Below are 18431 nucleotides of genomic sequence, written 5' to 3'. Positions count from 1 at the left end.
ACTTCTTCAGGAGAACCCTTTAATGTTTTTAGCATCTCAGCAAATTGCACAAAATATAATATGTAAAAACTTTTGTTTCCAACCTGGTAAATGATTTTGTCTTGAAAGCCATTTTGGAACTGTTGAACCACTCAAGGATTGAAGGCATTGTACTTTGTGTGTTTTCTCAGCTCTGTCTTATTGAGCCAAGTATGAAATTGTGTTCTCCGTTCCAACAGTGGATACCTGACCAGCCAGACTCAGAACATTGTCAGTAACGTCCTATTCGGCACGGGCGTGTGGGTGGCCCTGATTGCCACAATGCGATATTCCCTGAAGAAGCTTCTGTATTACCATGGATGGATGTTCGAAGAGCATGGAAAGCTATCAAAGTCTACAAGGTTATGGATGGTGAGTAATTTTTATCATCCTTGTTGCCTACAAGAGCTTACCATATTTTCTAAAAAAAAAAAATACCCAGTATAATGGTGGGAAAACAAGTTGGGTACAGATCGTGCACGAACGCGCTAGAGGAATCTAACGCAAAACCCACAATCAGGCATCATCTGTTCCCACCTGGGTTTTCCAGCAATATGCGTTAGTTTGTTTTTTCTTTTTCTTGATTCATTTTATGTTCTTCATTATGGTGTTTGGTTGGACTACATACCAGACTGGATTTCTTTTTCTTTTCTGGGCTTTATTTCTTCATTTGTGCATCAATGGTATAGTTGTGTAGGTGTTTTTTTTTTTTTTTATTCATTTCAGTTGAGAAGTAGCTGTTCACACCTGTCGCCTACTAGAAATCCAGCCACGAGCTCTGTTGGCAGGTCCACACCCTAGATTTCGCCCCACACTGTGATCATCTGACATGCTAGAAGATCCTGTTTTATTCTCCAGATGCAGATGTGAATATACTGTAGTCTAACAAGTAAACTAGCAGAGTGTTTAAGATTTTTGTCAGTTTTCCATTTTCCGGTCTCTGTAGATTGGTTGTTAAATGCTACTTGAAAAAAAAATTTGAGTCATCGAGAGTCGTTCATTTTTAGTAGACCTAATATTTGCATGTTTCCATCTTGATCTTAGAATTGGCTATTTTGCTATTTGACTTGCAAATCTGTGGAACCAGACAGGGGAAGTAGCTGAACACATTGAAGTGTGGTTTGGAAAGAAAATGAACAGATATAAATTCTGTTTAGAAATTTCTATACTGTTTTTCGGAAAGTTGTGCGAGATCCAGTATAGAGCGTCCATTCTAGCACAAAAGGAAACTGAAGGTCCAGAGCCGCTCACTATGGGTTCATTAACAAATAGATTGAGACATTATGTTGTGCGTGTGTAATAACCAGAAAGGTAATGATGCAATTAAAGTGGACATGCACAGGTTCCGTATAGATGGAGGGGCCATTAGTTACCCTCTGAGGTGCCCAAGGAGTCCCACACCAACACCTTTTCAGTAGAATGAGATGAAAGTCACCAATCTGTTACTCCACTAATCTGCGACTCGTGCGTATCGGTAAGTGTGCTTTGTTTTCCAGGGAATGGTGAAATTGTTCTCTGGCCGAAAGCCTATGCTTTACAGCTTCCAAACCTCTCTTCCGCATCTACCAGTGCCAGCTGTTAAGGACACGGTCAAAAGGGTATGTTTTGTCAACAGAACAAAGTTTCTATGTCATAAAAATGATTGATTATTGTACATTCACTTGTAACAAATAATTGTCTATAAGATTTCTGTAAATATTGCCCAATCGCGGTGCTACAGTGTTTGCCAAATGTTTCGAGCAGATTTGTAATAACTATGTAAGTGATATTACGACAGCTGTGGGGGGAAAAATGATCCCACCTGATTCTTTTTTTTTTTTTTTTTTTTGGGGGGGGGGGGCAGATGACCACAAAGGCGGTCACTCGTTAATGTCTGTATCTGCATGCACAACCTCCTGTCTTCTGAAGACCTTTTGTACCTTGATGGTGCCATTTTATTAAAATAGCACAGAATGCAACAATATTGGCATATTATATTGGATAGGCTCTGGGGCTATGCGGCCATATGCTGCACCAGCAGTCCCGGCTCCAGATGGGCTTATACCCACCACATGCCGCGACCACTGATGGTATTCTCGGTTGGATAGCAGTATTTTATCATTGTACAGAGATCTATTAACTTGGAGTTGTCGCTTGGTCACTGTATGGTGTTCTTTGAGCACTGATTAGTGGTTAATTTATGCTTTACTCATCTGTTTATGCTCTATAGCACATATTTTGCAGTTTATGGTGCTGATGGCATAGCATTATTAAGGTAGCTCCCCTTCTGTATGTCACTACTTTCCAGGCGTGATACAGAGATCATTATTAGCGGAGCATATTTAAAGGGAATCTGTCACTCGATCTTTGCCACCTGATCTGATAGCAGCATAAAGTAGGGGCTGAGACCCTGATTCCAGCAATGTAACACTTATTAGACTGCTTATTAAAGAACTAGTAAACCTGTTGCCATTTAGTCAAGCATATTAATGAGTTCTGTAAAACCCCACCACTGACTGTGCATAGGCAGAAACTTGCCAGTGTCCGCAGAAAGCTGCCGATCAGTGCTGTGGGCGGGTTATACAGGGCTCAGTGTTCAGAGAACTGCTAGATCTGCAGCAGAGAGAACAGGGATTTGGTCAAAAGGACAGCAAGCAGCACAGTAAGTGATACATCGCTTGCCTATATCATGCTGCGCTCACATGTGGTAGCAAAAACCCGGTGACAGATTCCCTTTAAGTAAAATGATTAGTAAATGATTGTTCTAGCCAGATTCTGCTTCTTTTTCTGGGCACCAGTGTCAGTATAAATACCCAGTTTGTCTACATAGCCAAAAAATCAGAGTACGTCAAAATGTAGCTGTAGAACTGCATGGCTAAAAGCATATTGTGATCAAAGCCTGGAAGGGTCACGTGTTTGTTACATGTCACGCTTTCACAGGTGTGGAGTTTGAGTATTGGCTTGTGGCGCCTTAATGGAATGCTAAAAGGTAGAAGTTGATCCATTGTTTCAGCATATATCATCCAGATTATACTCTAATTTTAGGGCAGTAAAACAAGCATACTGTGTGCCCGTCTGTAATCACAGCCCAGTACACTGATTGGCAACCCCTTTGCATGCCCGCACCCTTACTGTCAGTGCCAGGGAGTGATTACAGCATCCTTACTGTGTAGTGAGCTGTTCCTGTAGCGGATTCCTTCACCACCCTGATGAGTGAAAGTGAGCGGCTACAGGAAGAATATAACGTTTTCTCCCTGTAGCCACTGCTCCAGTAAGCTGACTATGCTGGTTTTAAGCACGATTTTCCTGCAGCTAACCCGATGTCTGCAGGTGAATAGCGTTTCTGGATATGACTGGTACCATTTTATGATGATGATTTAGTATAGCAATGTCATGTTTAGATTTCCTATGTCCTTATTCAGGGCTTGGTCCAGGTGTATTTTGCATTTACCTGGGTTTGCCTGGTGCTGGGTCTTTACATTTTCCTTCCCTGGCTATAGGATCTGTCGTACAAATTGTGTATGGCGCTATACTTGCCTTGCAGGTAGAAGTCCCCCTGGTCTAGTGTCCTCATAGTACCTGCCCATTATCAGGAATTGCTGTGGTTTTGACTCTGCGTATTTTATGAAGCCTCAAAATCTCAGCGGACACATGTTACAGCATATATACGTTCATGTGAGCCTGCGGATCACCCGTGGACACTGACATGCGGCGCGTCTTTCAGGACTGCAGCATATCCGTTTCTAGTCTCCGCAACAGAAATTTCAACAATAGAAATGTATTTGGATGCAGTAAATCCACACGATTCAGTGAACACGTGCGGATTCACCTGCGTTCAATAGACGGCAGCACTTTGGACTCCGCAAAAATACGCTGCATCCAAAGCGTTGCTAGTTCCGGATTGTGGGCACGTGGTTTATGCTTCAGTGAAATCGAGGCTATGTACAAAGCAGCAAAGCTTGTAAATCGTTTGAGGAAAACTATGCAACTGTCCATAAATTGTCTGGGCAGCTGTCTAGGATGCCATTCTGCTGCAGCACTGATGTGCATGCCAGATTTTACTCCTACTAATATACTGATGATGGCTTTGGTTAGGCTTGTGTTTGCTGCTTTAAAGTCTATAGACTATAACTTCACTAAAGAGATGCTTGGTTTCAGGGGATATATTTGAACAAATAACCATCGGGGCCTATAGCAAAACTGACCACCTACATAAAAAAGTTCAGAACATGAAAAGCTTATGATTATTTTGGTGTTCCTACTTCACAAGAGAAATGCACGCGGTGAGGTTGCAGTGCTGGGGCAGGGCAGGCGACGAAATAATACTACACGCATTGTGACACTACAGAAAAAAATATACTGATGTAAGTGATGATAATCATGTCATAGTGTTACAGAAACTGCACTATTAATTTAGAATCATCCAGCAACTATATGGGAAAAAATGGTTATAGCAGAGAGGGAGTGGTTAACTCGGCCCCAGGGGATATTGAGAACGTTCTCATTATGTCCTGGACATCCAAGGGTAAGGTGTGTGCTAAAGAGTCTCCTGTCAAGACTAAAATCAGTCAAGCTGGATAGACAAGTTCTTGGGAAGTGATTGCTGTAATCATAGAAGCAGTCAGGACAGCCAGGAACATCTTTATTACTTCAAGATAGGGTGAGGTGGATGAGTCCAGTGCTGTAGCTCTCTCACTTCTACCTCACTGCATGAGTAAGGTACAGTTCTGCTTAGGTTAAAATGATGTATGTGAAGAGAAGTCCTCTGTAAAGAGACTTTCATATAGGCATTACATGAAGAGAAGCTTTGGAAAATAAACCCTGTGATCAACTTTCAGCTCACAATTGTGTAATAGCAGTAAGCCTGTAAACCATTACCTCCCCATATACTGCGTAGAATTCTAATTAATGGTTGCCCTGAGTAAGATTTCCCCAGGATTACAATTGAACTAATATTTCCTTTCTTCGTATCCTGAGTGGAGTTCATGCAGGTATAGCACTTATATTTTCACTGTACAGATACAATTGCTCATCCATAGTCAGCACTAACTGCATCTTGCCTTGGTGTAGAGGTGGGGGTTCACTTAATAGTTGATCCTTACAGCAGCTGCTTTGCCTGCTATTCTGGTTATACTAATGTTTGTATTTTATTATTGTTGGGTTGCTTTCATGATAAAGCAGGAATAACTTCTGAGCCAAGCTCTATGCTACTAATCCAATGGTCCTCCCAAAAAATGACTTTTAGATCTGTCCAGAAATTCTTTATAATAGATGCTCCAAGAATTGGTTCTCACCATCAGCGGTGGTCCCAGTTGCGGCTGCTCTACTTCCTGTGTCATCAGAACTGTAAAGGGGGCTGGCTGATTGATCAAGTCAATTAATAGGAGTTTCTCAAAATCATTATATAGAAGGAGAAGGGTGCTAGCTTGGCTACCAAATTGAGTAGTCAACCATCTTTCTTTACACAACTCTGAGAACGTGCTGGCACGCATGAGTCCAGGACCGATGGTGAAAGGTCATGTCTTTGTTATAAAGAGAATATTAGCAAATATTTATAATATTCTGAATATACTGTACCTACGAACATATTTTAGGGTTAGTGGTCAGAATTTTAAAATTCTACTCAATGCTTTAAAATGTAAGCAGTCTACTGAATGTATTGCATTCGCATCATATGCTCAATGCTTCATGGAATTTTCTGCCAACTCTCCTGTTAGATGGCACTAGGAAGAAGACCTTTTTACACAATTTTCGGACTCCCTAAGCTCAGCTTAGGATCCGCAGAATTGATCTGAGACTAGGTGGAGTCCACTTGGAGAAAAGCAGGAGCAGAGGATGAAAAGAATGAGCTGAATTCTGCTACAAATCTTAACAATCCTCCTTATCTCCCTAGTACTTGGAATCTGTTAGCCCACTGATGGACAAAGAACAGTTTGAGAGAATGGAGGGTCTTGCCAAAGATTTTGCCGCCAACTTGGGACCAAGACTTCAGTGGTATTTGAAGCTAAAATCATGGTGGGCCACAAACTATGTAAGTGTTACACATATTTGTCAAGTTTCTTGCAGGACCATTTTAAGAACTAGACAAGGGTTTATAATATTTTGGAGCTTTGGAACGGAGATGGTCCTCACAAATGGGGAAAACCATCACTTCAGAATGAATGCCTGTTCTTCAATCATTTCTTCATGTCTTCTATTCAGTTGATTGATAATCGGCTCCGCACATTCACAGGAAAAGCCAAATGTCAGTCAACTCTACAGCGGGCTTGGGTGAAGAACTAACATGACTGCCCCAATGATTGGGACGGAGCAATGCAACTCTAATGTTTTCACCTTTCACCGCGGAGTGCCCGCTATGACACTGCCATGCCCTGGGTGCTAATTATAACCCTTACTTAGACAGGGTTTCCTGACCTGGCCAATTCTCTTTAAGTCCCTCTGATCTTGCACAATTCTTTATAATAGTCCTCATTATTGATGCACTTTACAGATTGCGCTCATGCCAACATTCAGCGGGTGCCACCCAGAGAAATCTACTACCCTAATGAGCTTATCAGCTATTATAATTACTAACTGATCACGAAGATTGAACGTATTCTTATATTACTTTATTGCTGTTGGCTGCATGGATAGCTTGTGTGGGTTGAGAATGTCGGTTTTGTCATTTCCTCTGAAACACTGCCGTCATTGTCTCACTGCTGCTTATAGTTAGGCTGCTGTAAATGGTAAGCAGCTGAATGTACATTTTACCGAAGTCCAGGCCATACAGATAACGCATCTGTATCAGACAAGAAGGAAAATGATCTAACAAGAGTTAAAGTAATGATCCATCTATGGAAACCCTTTCCCTAAATAAGGACTTGGTGACTGGTTGATCACTATGGGGCTGGCGGCTGATTTGCCCTCTAATCAGCCATAGGGGAAGCTGCGGCAGCCGCACAGTTCTACTGCAATAGCTGCATGATCAGGTGCCCATTAAACTTATCAGGAGACTATATAATATATTTTTGCATCACTAGTGTCCTGTAGACACTCTAGAGTGGGATCTTTTTTTTTTTTTTTTTTTTTCGGGGATCCTCAGATGGTTCCATTTGTTTTTCATTTTGTTTTCATCATGGGTGTCCTTCTCCCTGTCTAAGAAAAGTGTGTGCAATATGTTTTTGTATATTTATAGCCATTCAATAAAAGCTATATGATAGATCTGTGCATGTGCACAGGGCGACAGCCGCAGCACATACAGGCACGGGGACTCAAAAATATTTTTCAAGTCTGCTCAGATAACGCTCATCACTACTGGACAACCCTTTAAATTAATGTGCAGGTGGACGTACGTTGTGGCCAATATACAGACATGTATACAAACACGGTGCCACCAGGATCTACAATTAATGATTGCATGAATTCCATTGCTACTTTTTCTTTTTTTTTTAATCAAAAATTGTTACCCAGGTACTTAATGTGAAAACACACGCCATATTTGCTATATACGGTACTTTAAAAAATGTTAATGTGATGCTATAGGCGTCCTGGCATTGTTTTATATCATTCTATTAAAAAAATGCCAGATTAATAAGTGTTGCATGGTGCCCATTCTGGACTCACACGTTTTATATGTTGCCAGGTCAGTGATTGGTGGGAAGAATACATCTACCTCAGAGGCCGTGGGCCCATCATGGTGAACAGTAATTACTATGCAATGGTGAGTCTGCTAATATCCAAGTTTTTCACAGCAGAAAACTCCAAAAAGAATTTTTATTGAGTTATAATATTCAATATGAAGCGAGTGGAGATAAGGCGACACTGGAGCGGAGGACCTGCGTCTGCTCGGCATTATTCCAGATCTCCTATTTTAATGCTCTAAACCCCTATAAGACTTTTTCTCACTGTGGATGTCCAGGCCCATCCATGTATTATAATGTCGCCCATCTGTGTATTATGTTGTCACTAGTGATAAGCGGACGTGCTCGGGTAACCGCAGCACATGCGGGGGTTGCCTGTTTGTTAGACAATCCCCGCATGTGTTGCAGTTGTATAATATCTGCAACACATACAGCCGTGGGGACTCGAACATATTATTAGAGCACGTCCAAGATACTCGGATAACACCCGAGCATGCTCAGATAACACGTTTTACGAGCACATCCTCTCATCACGAATTGTCACCCATTAATTTGAAGTGCTGGCTTGTAATACCACATTTCACCTGTAGTGGCCTCCGTAGGGTGAAATGTACGACCTGTGGCAAAACTGTTGGTTGTGGAGGGTTCCTGTGACCACCTTATCTGTGGCCAGGTCCGAACTGAGAAAGGGTTTGTCTTGTTAAATATTATTCAGGAAACCAATGTGATAACATGGTTGGCCATATCCATTAATTAGAATATTTTATGATATAATATTTGTAATTTGTGTTATCTCCTTTGTTGTACTATTACTAGAAGGATGTGATAGAACGTTTCCAATGAAGCGACCAAAGTACAGTGAGCGAGTATTCAGTTGGAACATAGCGTGGCTAGGAGTATTTTATGACCATACGTTGGCACACCCTTCACCATTTTCCTGGTGTTACATCAGACAAAAGTGAACTTTGTGCACCGGAGTTAATAATATGAAGATGCTCTTGCCATTTATTGTCTGCCCATGACGCCTTCATTCCTGTGTAGCCATCTCATATGGTAGATCTTGAATATCCTTATAGTGAAAAGCTGAAAATTCTTCATTGGCAAAGAAATGTCCGACTGTCATCAACGAACGGTCACAATGACTCTCACTGTGCAGGACGGCGTGCGTTGTGTATTATAGTCAGTCCACTGATATCTATGGGAAACCTGCAATGACTTGTTATTCCTATGGAGGCGCTGCAGGAAAAACTAAACACCTGCCACTAGATTATCTACAATTTACCATAGAGGATTTAGTAGCTTATGTGCAACAATCTGCTATGGGCCTCATTACTACGAGTTGTCCACTACTTGGACAACCCCTTTTGAACACATATGTTTCTCCCCAGTAAAATAACACTTCTACCCGTCTCTGGTGGTGGCGTTGTCCCATTGGTGTCAGCCCTGTCTCTCCCAGGAATTGTGTGACATGGGTCACAGGAATTTCATTGCATAACAATCAGCTTTGGCTTCACCTTCTCTCTCCTATTGATTTGTCCAAAGGAGAGGAGAGTGAAGCCAGCACCGATTGGCCTTGGGGATTGCGTGACATAACGTCACGAGAGCCCTAGGAGAGTCGACGGCAAGGTGGTGTTTATTACTGGGGGAAACGTAGGGATTCAGAGGGGGTTGTCAGAGTAGTGGACAACCCCCTTAAATCCCCATCTAAAAAAAAATAAATGAAGTAAAGTCTTTGCTGCAATTTTGAAGTAGTTTTCCGGGATTATGCTCGAAATGCAAAAACTTTCGTTGCCACTTTTTCATTCAAACCTTCTCATAGGCTTAACTGAAAGATCATCCGTGTATTTTACTGGTAAATTCTACCAATATGTTTAGCCTGTTATTTTTTCTTAACTTCCCAGGATTACCTATATGTTTTGCCAACCACAATTCAAGCTGCCAGAGCTGGCAATGCCATCCATTCACTTCTGCTCTACCGGAGAAAACTGGACAGGGAAGAAATTAAACCGGTATGTTCTTGGTTTGCATCAGTGGGAATTTTTTAAATGTTTTAGGAAAATCTTCCCATATTAAGTTCTTCAGATTAGCAGTTATTGAGGAGATGACGCTTTACTATGTCCTTTATACCAGTAGCCTCCAAGCTGCTGCGGAGCTAAGGCTCACGGCACGCTCTGACATTGCTGCCTCCGATGGCAGCTAGAATTGCAGGTGTGCGCCACAGTACAAAGTACATAGTAGGTGATACATAAGGGGTACATGGATTCATACATGATTTTCCTTTTTATCTTTGCATATATGCGTATGTGATTTAGTCAGATATAAATGTTCAGGAGCTAAATAATACAAATATTATACAAGATACCAGTTCCATATTGTTAATGCACCTATATATTTTAGTGACTCCTCTTAATATCTATAACAAGGAGGACTACAGTTGGAATATGCTAAAAAAAATCAAAGTTTATTCACTACAAAAAATAACAATCACAAGATATATAATGATACATAATTATAGGTACAAATGTGATGTGATCCCTAGGTAAAAAGTAGGTTGGGGAATAGGTCAGGATATGATAAAGTAAATATGTACAACTGGAAATGGTGTTTTACGAGTCCTATAATGCATAATTAATCTGGTGCCCATATTCAATATAATCCTAAAATAGGGAAAGAGGTCTAAACAATAGGATGATAGTCCATTGTCTATTAGGTGACAGACTCATGCTGGACATACTATGTATTGAAGAGGTAGTAATTTTAAAAAGCGTATTCATCATATCTGGTGGTCCTGTCTGCTCCACAGTCATGTTCCCCCAACACGCGTTTCGCGTCAGACGCTTCCTCAGGGGGCATGATTATTTTTTGGAATGAGTAAACTTTGATATTTTTAGCAGGTTCTGACTCTAGTCCTCCTTGTTCTATATACTGTGCCTTGCGAAAGTATTTGTCTCCCTGGAACTTTTCAACCTTTTCCCACATATCATGCTTCAAACCTAAAGATACCAAATGTAATTTTTTAGTGAAGAATCAACAACAAGTGAAACACAATTGTGAAGCTGAACGAAATTTATTGGTTATTTAAAATTTTTGTGGAAATTCAAAAACTGAAAAGTGGGGCGTGCAATATTATTCGGCCCTTTAACTTAATAATTTGCTGCGCCACCTTTTGCTGCGATTACAGCTGCAAGTCGCTTCGGGTATGTCTCTATCAGTTTTGTACATAGAGACTGAAATTCTTGCCCATTCTTCCTTGGCAAACAGCTGGAGCTCAGTGAGGTTTGATGGAGATCGTTTGTGAACAGCAGTTTTCAGCTCTTTCCACAGATTCTCGATTGGATTGAGATCTGGACTTTGACTTGGCCATTTTATCACCTGGTACGTTTATTTGTGAACCATTCCATTGTAGATTTTGCTTTGTTTGGGATCATCGTCTTGTTAGTTGACAAATCTCCGACCCAGTCTCAGGTCTTTTGCAGACTCCCAACAGGTTTTCTTCAAGGTCCTGTATTTGGCTCCTTCCATCTTCCCGTCAATTTTAACCTTCCCTGTCCCTGCTGAAGAAAAGCAGGCCCAAACCATGATGTTGCCACCACCATGTTTGACAGTGGGGATGGTGTGTTCAGCGTGATGAGCTGTTGCCTTTACGCCAAACATATCGTTTGGCATTGTTGCCAAAAAGTTCGATTTTGGATTCATCTGACCAGAGCACCTTCTTCCACATGTTTGGTGTGTCTCCCAGGTGGCTTGTTGCAAACTTTAAACAACAAGTTTTTATGGATATCTTTGAGAAATGGCTATCTTCTTGCCACTCTTCCACAAAGGCCAGATTTGTGCAGTGTACGACTGATTGTTGTCCTATGGACAGACTGTCCCACCTCAGCTGTAGATCTCTGCAGTTCATCCAGAGTGATCATGGGCCTCTTGGCTGCATCTCTGATCAGTCTCCTCCTTGTTTGAGATGAAAGTTTAGAGGGACGGCCGGGTCTTGGTAGATTTGCAGTGGTATGATCCTCCTTCCATTTCAATATGATTGCTTGCACAGTGCTCCTTGGAAATCATTTTGTATCCAAATCCAGCTTTAAACTTCTCCACAACAGTATCACGGACCTGCCCGTTGTGTTCCTTGGTCTTCATGATGCTCTCTGTGCTTCAAACAGAACCCTGAGACTATCACAGAGCAGGTGTATTTATACGGGGACCTGATTACACACAGGTGGATTATATTTATCATCATTAGGCATTTAGGACAACATTGGATCATACAGAGATCCACAATGAACTTCTGGAGTGAGTTTGCTGCACTGAAAGTAAAGGGGCCGAATAATATTCCACGCCCCACTTCTCAGTTTTTGAATTTCCACAAAAATTTAAAATAACCAATAAATTTTGTTCAGCTTCACTATTGTGTTCCACTTGTTGATTCTTCACCAAAAATTTACATTTGGTATCTTTATATTTTGAAGCATGATATGTGGGAGAAGGTTGAAAAGTTCAGGGGGGGGGGTGTGAATGCTTTCGCAAGGCACTGAAAATATTTAATATTGTATAACCTGCTGTTTGCTCATGAGATGATCGTACACCAGGCTCTGTAAAGATATGATCTATGTGCCAAGCATATTTACACTATGCACTTCATTACAATATGGACCGTAGATTGCCACCTACCTTCACCATGTAGACACCGTGCTAAGGTCTGGAACCAGAATGTAACCAGGAAGATATTGTGCAAATATGGATCCATTGTAGAACTGATGCAAAATGAAACAGTCCCCAATTGATTATAATTGGGTCTGTCTTGGTTCTGTTATGTCATTTTTAAGAACAGAAAAAAGTTATAAAAACGGATATGTAGCTGAACCCAAATGGACCAGTAATAACGAGTCTCTCCGCTTCCTTTTTGTATCAAATGGAATGTTAAACCCCAAATGTGAGCGTTGCCCTAGGGAATGGGAGCACATTGAGCACGCTGCTGTATGGATTTACTCCTGAAGAACACTGCTATCCTCATCATGTATATTTTATTTTTTTTGCGTATCTTTTTGCTTTTAAAAATAGTTGTTACACTATATTGTGTCACTCCAGCTTTAGCCTTGTGATATGTATGTTGCAACTGTCTTTTTACCATACCCACGGGCGTATATGCCACACGTAGTGGAAAAATGAAGTATTGATAAAGCGTTGTGTACAGATCTGCTCTTAAAGAGGTTGTCCATTACTTTAACATTGATGACCTAAGCTTAGGACAAGTCGGCAATCTCTGATCGGTGGGGGTGCTTCACCCGACATCCATGGCCGAATAGCGGTTCTTGATGCTGTTGGCGGCTGGATGTGCTCAGGTACAGAGCTACTCAGTCTGAAAGGGGCCATGGCCAGGTACTGCATATCCGCCTTCTATTGATTTGACTAGGGGGCGAATCTGCATTACATGGCCATGGCCACGATCTGTATACGGAGCAGCTCCATAACGGACAACGTCCGGTGGCTGCTGACACCGAGAACAGCTGATCGCAGGTTGCCGGGTGTCGCACCCCTACTGATTAGACTTTGACCTATCCTAAGGATAGGTCATCAATGTTATAGTAGTGGACAATCTCTTTAAATGCAAAAATAATAATAAAGCAGTACTGGTATCTCCTATTCCTAAGATTTTTGGATTCATTGAAAGCATGGGCTATAATAACATCATATGTTTAACTGTATTAACTTGGAGATGAGCAGATCCGTTCACCATATTCACCCATCGATAGAATTTAGGCTGGTATTTCCCTGATTGTTCTAAATTTTCCAAAATTAAATCTCAAATCTATGAATCGGGATATGCCCCATGGCATAATTGATTTGCACCTGCAATAATTGTGTGTTTATAAGCCTGGAGAACTAATGAAGTGATTGTATACATTCAGTGAGCAGCAATAATCTATTACACTCCGGTCCTTATTAACAGAACAATATTTTGTCTTATTGAATGTTATCCTGTTGTGTGATATTGTGTGTTTTTCCACTTCTATTTGTTACCCATTCGGCACACCCTTTGGTTATGTGGTATAGATTCTGCTGTTGGGATCCACAGTTCCATTATGCTCATCTCAGTGGGAAAGAATGTTTAATACTTCCCGTATACCCGGAGAAGAGACAGGTAAGAGCTGCCCGTGGCCATAGTACCAGTCCTATCATCTATCAGATATTAGCTGTGAGACTTCCCGGTCGTGATGGCTTTGATTTGACGGTAAAAATTTGCTTCCAAAAATAAATGTGGTTCCATAAATGTGACCCAGAGAACCCACGATACTTTGGTTGGGATCCATGGGCGCTGGCATCTGCTCGCTGTATTGGCACTAAATTATTAATGTGTTACATAATTCATGGTGCGATGCGACGTACATTGGTTTCTGCCAGGTCTGCCTTAACTTACAAACCTAAAATAAGCTTAATTTTTTGTGGAGTTTCACAGTTAATATTTCATTAGATGCTTTGATGTTTCCTCACCTAGAATACTGCTTGGCGATTCCTCTCCTTTATTTTGGTATTTTCATCTGGGTCCTCTCTTGCGTTTGTATTAGTGTATGTGAATGTTACTGGTATTATTACTTTTTTTCCATCCTGTTCATTTGTTTTCACCCCTTATGTTTCCTTTCAGCTTATGATTAATAATACCATTCCAATGTGTTCCTACCAGTATGAACGAATGTTCAATAGTAGCCGTATACCAGGCGTTGAGACAGGTACAGCCTCGGTCCTGTCTTCCATGTTGTTGGTCGTCACAATTCTGGCGCATGTGCAGCACTACTTAACACACGCACGTGGCAATGATTTTCTGGCAAATATTACACAAGACAAAGTAAAACTGGAATCTACAAAGGAATGCACCATTTACAAACCGATGATAGATCCTTGATTACTCATGTGTAGCACCATTATTTGAAAAAATTGATCCTATGAGTAAAGTCAGAAAATATCATTCACCAGTCCTGTGTCTTTTCTGGTCCTGCATAGAAACAATACCATCTCAAGTTGAAGGATTTAACAAGGATACATGTCAGATTTCGGTTAAAGGGCATCTATCGGAACGATTCACCCCACCAAGGTAATGGTCATGTTGCTCTTTGAAGGGTAATGTCATCCACACTTTACTGATGCAATCTGTTGCTCCTTTACGGTAAAATTGTGGTTTTAAATTCATATGTAAATGAGGCTTAAGTGCTCTGGGTGTGTCAAAGCACTTCTCAAGCCTTTACCTCTCTGGCTCTAAGCCCTACCCAGTCCCACTTTCCTCTACTGTGTAGTCAAACCAGTGAGCTGTCAGTCAAACAAGTGAAGTTGGGGCTTCATAGCTGATAGAGCAAGAGGCTTGGGAAGTGCTCTGGTCCTGTCCAGAGCACATAAGCCTCACTTTAATATGCATTAAGCAACAATTTCAGCAACAGATTGGATCATTAAAGGTGTGGATGACCTTGTATCTCAGAGAGATGACCTATAAACAAATTGCGGCTGGATCGTTCTGACGGATTCTCGATCAGTGAAAAATGAATAACACATTGTTGGCTACAGGATGCATTCGGGGTTTTCCTTGGATCAGTCATATGGGTCAGTAACGAAATCTGACTTACCTAATAGTGTGAATGTTAAGATGGACAGCACTCGAATAGGAAAGAATATTGTCTGAATAAGGTGCAAAGTGAGAAATTAAAAGTAGCATGGTTAGATGCTGACCGAGGATGAATTCCCCACTTGTTGTGTGTATCCTTATCTTGTATATACCGGGGCTCATCTTGGAGTAGAGATTTTTGCTGCCTGTGTGCATTGGAGGATCCTTCGCAGGTTGTGGTTTTGGACAAGAGCAAATAGTGCAATTTGCTACACGATTTTTGCACTAAAATGATGAACACTATGATTTTCTAGTTCAAAGTTTGGGTCAATCAAAAGGTGTCCCTTTGATGGTACCTTTTGATTGGGGCCGCTGGGGTCCATCATTTGATAGTCCATGACGTGACTTCCATTTTTCTGATTCTAGTACAGAACAGACAGTTGTGGTACCTACCGCCATCTGGAGTGCAGCACTAATAGATTTCCGCTGATTTGCTGTTTGCTGGGCTTTTGTACATGGGTCAGGGTTTACAGAAAGTTTTTGTTGGGTCACCAAGGACTTGTTTGTAAATGGTTCACTCTGAATGAGGGCTTACAATGCTATGGTGGTAAATAAATTACTAAGGTCTTATTGTAGATGCCACTAAATGCTTTTACCTGAGAGTTGTCACCAATTTATTGCTTATCTTGACTATTACAGTCTGTTCATGCCTATAACCCTTTGCACGCCTCTTCTTGCATGTTCTCTAACGTTGGTGCTTTTCCATACATCATCTTTTAGTTCACCTAACAATGACAATGCTGTGTTAATGAGTGGCTTGTTGATTTGGAATCTATGGTGTGGGGATTGGTAATGTCTTTTGTACAACTTGTTAATGAAAATCGAGGAAAAAGATTGGAGCGCACTTACCCAGGTAAAATAGTCACCACTTTATTAGGACTTTGTACAAAAAGCAGGGAAGGGAGTGGATAAAGATCGGACGACGGCCGTTTCGTGCAGAGTGGCACTTCAACAGGACCCGTTCAAGTGCCACTCTGCACGAAACGGCCGTCGTCCGATCTTTATCCACTCCCTTCCCTGCTTTTTGTACAAAGTCCTAATAAAGTGGTGACTATTTTACCTTGGTAAGTGCGCTCCAATCTTTTTCCTCGTTTTTCCTTTATGAACTCTGTATGCTTTTGTTGGATGCAGCATCCCGTTGGTAATGAAAAAGAAATTATCAGCCATATACGCCCATTGCATGTGGTTTTTGCTGTTGTGCACATTGGGGTCAGATTATCGGGGCAGTGAGGAAGTAGAACTTTCTTTTATCCTGTTGTTAATGAAAATGTATGCTTAAAGAGGCAGGTGTGCGCTTGTCATTGGTGCCACCTGTGCAGCCACACAGGGGCCCAAGAGGTAAGGGGGCCACTACCATCACCAAAGCAGATGGGATTGTGCAGTATGATGAACTATTGGACTGCAAAGTGCCCAAATACTGTTGTTCCACACGGGCTCTCATCTGTCTGTGTCCCCCAGTGTACAGAGGACCTTTTTCTTGCTTGGTTTACAAGGCATTTCCTTGTAAAAATCTCCATCTCTTGATTCTGATGCTGTTTTTCCATTTTCTCTGAATCGCTAAAGAGCTATTCACATTTGATTCTTTTGGAGCGGAGTATGTGAAATTTCTGCTTGTAGTTCAGCTGAGTGTTTCTTTATAGTTTTCTCTGGGGGCGTGTGACTTTACCCCTCCCTTTCAGGCGCTTCCAATCACGGGTCAGCAGCTGATCCAGCAGTCTCAGACCGGGCTGTGATTGGTAGTGTCCGAGAGGGAAGGGTGAAGAAACAGCCTGTTGAATTACAGGTAGAGATTTCACATACTGGGCTCCAAAAACTGCAAATATGCAAAGAATTGGTGCAGCACAAAACAGAAAAGGGCATCAATCGAGGAGATTTGGAATTTTTACAATGTATTTGTAACTGTAGTCCTTTTTCCAGGTGTTATCCAGGCTTACTATCTTGATGAGCTGGAGTTACTGCGGCCGAGTACTGTTCGAACAGAACAGCCACTATGCAGTGAATGGAGCTTTTCTGTTCAGCTCCATTCACTATTTATATGCTGCTGTCACCAGACCTAAAAGCAACTGATTTGTGAGAGTACAAGATGTCCTACACCACTAATATTGATGACCTGTACCTGGGATCCATATCTTAAGTCTGGAAGCCTATTTAAATATGGTCCTACATATGCAGCCTCCACAAAATATGGTCTGCGTGTGAAGCTGGCCATACACATTAGATGTATTGGTCGACCTGATGATTCCATCGGGGTCAGTTGACCATCTGATGTATATTGGGCCCTCCTGATTCTCCCTAATCGGAATATGTTGAGGGAGATGAGGATTGGACAGTTCAATTTGAACTGCCTGATCATTATGTTCTCCGTGGAGATAAAACCACAAGAGCCCCCTCTTCCCACTGAGAACGCTTTACACTAGCATGAGTATCCGATCGTGCACTGCATAGCAGCTGGCAACAAACCGCAATCTTATAAATGCTCTTGTAAAATACATGGCCTGTTTACTTAGATGACTATACATTGGGGATTTGTACATGGGTTCTAGCCACCCAGTAGTAAAGGAAATTGGGCCATAGTGAGTTGATCACCTCTCAGCTGTTTCCTTCACCTCCCCTATCAAAGCCACATTGACTGCGTTCATGGATATAAATTAATTCTCTGCGTCCTGAACCAAAAATCTGGTCTATACCTTCACTCACTGGCCCATGCATAAATGGAGATTATTGTGAAGTGCCTACGAGTCAGAAAATCCAGGCCCCACTGAGGTGCATGATGTTTAATTTGTCCTTGGCCATTAATGTATCATCCAGTTCTAGTTGGTTCATCTACTTCAGTGTGAGCGGAGGTTGAATGGTATGTGTATTCATTGTAAGCTTCTGACCATTTCAGACACAATTCAACATGTAAAGGACAGCAAACACATTGTTGTCTACCATAAGGGTCGGTACTTCAAAGTGTGGTTGTATCATGATGGAAGGTTATTGAAACCAAGGGAGATTGAACAACAGATGCAGCGAATTATTGATGACAAGTCTGAACCTCAGGATGGAGAGGAACATCTGGCTGCACTCACTGCAGGAGACAGGTATTGGACAATTTCCTTTATACATAAACCATAATTTAAAAGTAAATTTCATGGTTACTATCAAAATATGCCTCTTAAGGATTATTC

The 18431-nt window shown here is 41.5% G+C and overlaps 1 protein-coding gene across 3 annotated transcripts in view; it reads left to right on the top strand.

The window, feature by feature from the left end:
• Positions 1 to 18431, top strand: part of CPT1A (carnitine palmitoyltransferase 1A) — a 189432-nt gene that overhangs the window by 20321 nt on the left and 150680 nt on the right. For 2 of the 3 annotated variants that reach the window (XM_069740460.1, XM_069740461.1), the window contains exons 4-10: positions 219 to 390; positions 1515 to 1616; positions 5891 to 6028; positions 7619 to 7696; positions 9518 to 9625; positions 13665 to 13752; positions 18149 to 18344. In XM_069740460.1, the coding sequence (XP_069596561.1) occupies positions 219 to 390; positions 1515 to 1616; positions 5891 to 6028; positions 7619 to 7696; positions 9518 to 9625; positions 13665 to 13752; positions 18149 to 18344 (882 nt within the window). Of the gene's footprint in view, positions 1 to 218; positions 391 to 1514; positions 1617 to 5890; positions 6029 to 7618; positions 7697 to 9517; positions 9626 to 13664; positions 13753 to 14253; positions 14339 to 18148; positions 18345 to 18431 lie in introns of all 3 variants that reach the window. The other variant, XM_069740459.1, reaches the window with a different exon arrangement.

The sequence above is a fragment of the Ranitomeya imitator genome, chromosome 9, assembly GCF_032444005.1.
Source record: "Ranitomeya imitator isolate aRanImi1 chromosome 9, aRanImi1.pri, whole genome shotgun sequence".
Lineage (NCBI taxonomy): Eukaryota > Metazoa > Chordata > Amphibia > Anura > Dendrobatidae > Ranitomeya > Ranitomeya imitator.
This window is presented reverse-complemented; position numbering and strand designations above follow the sequence as displayed.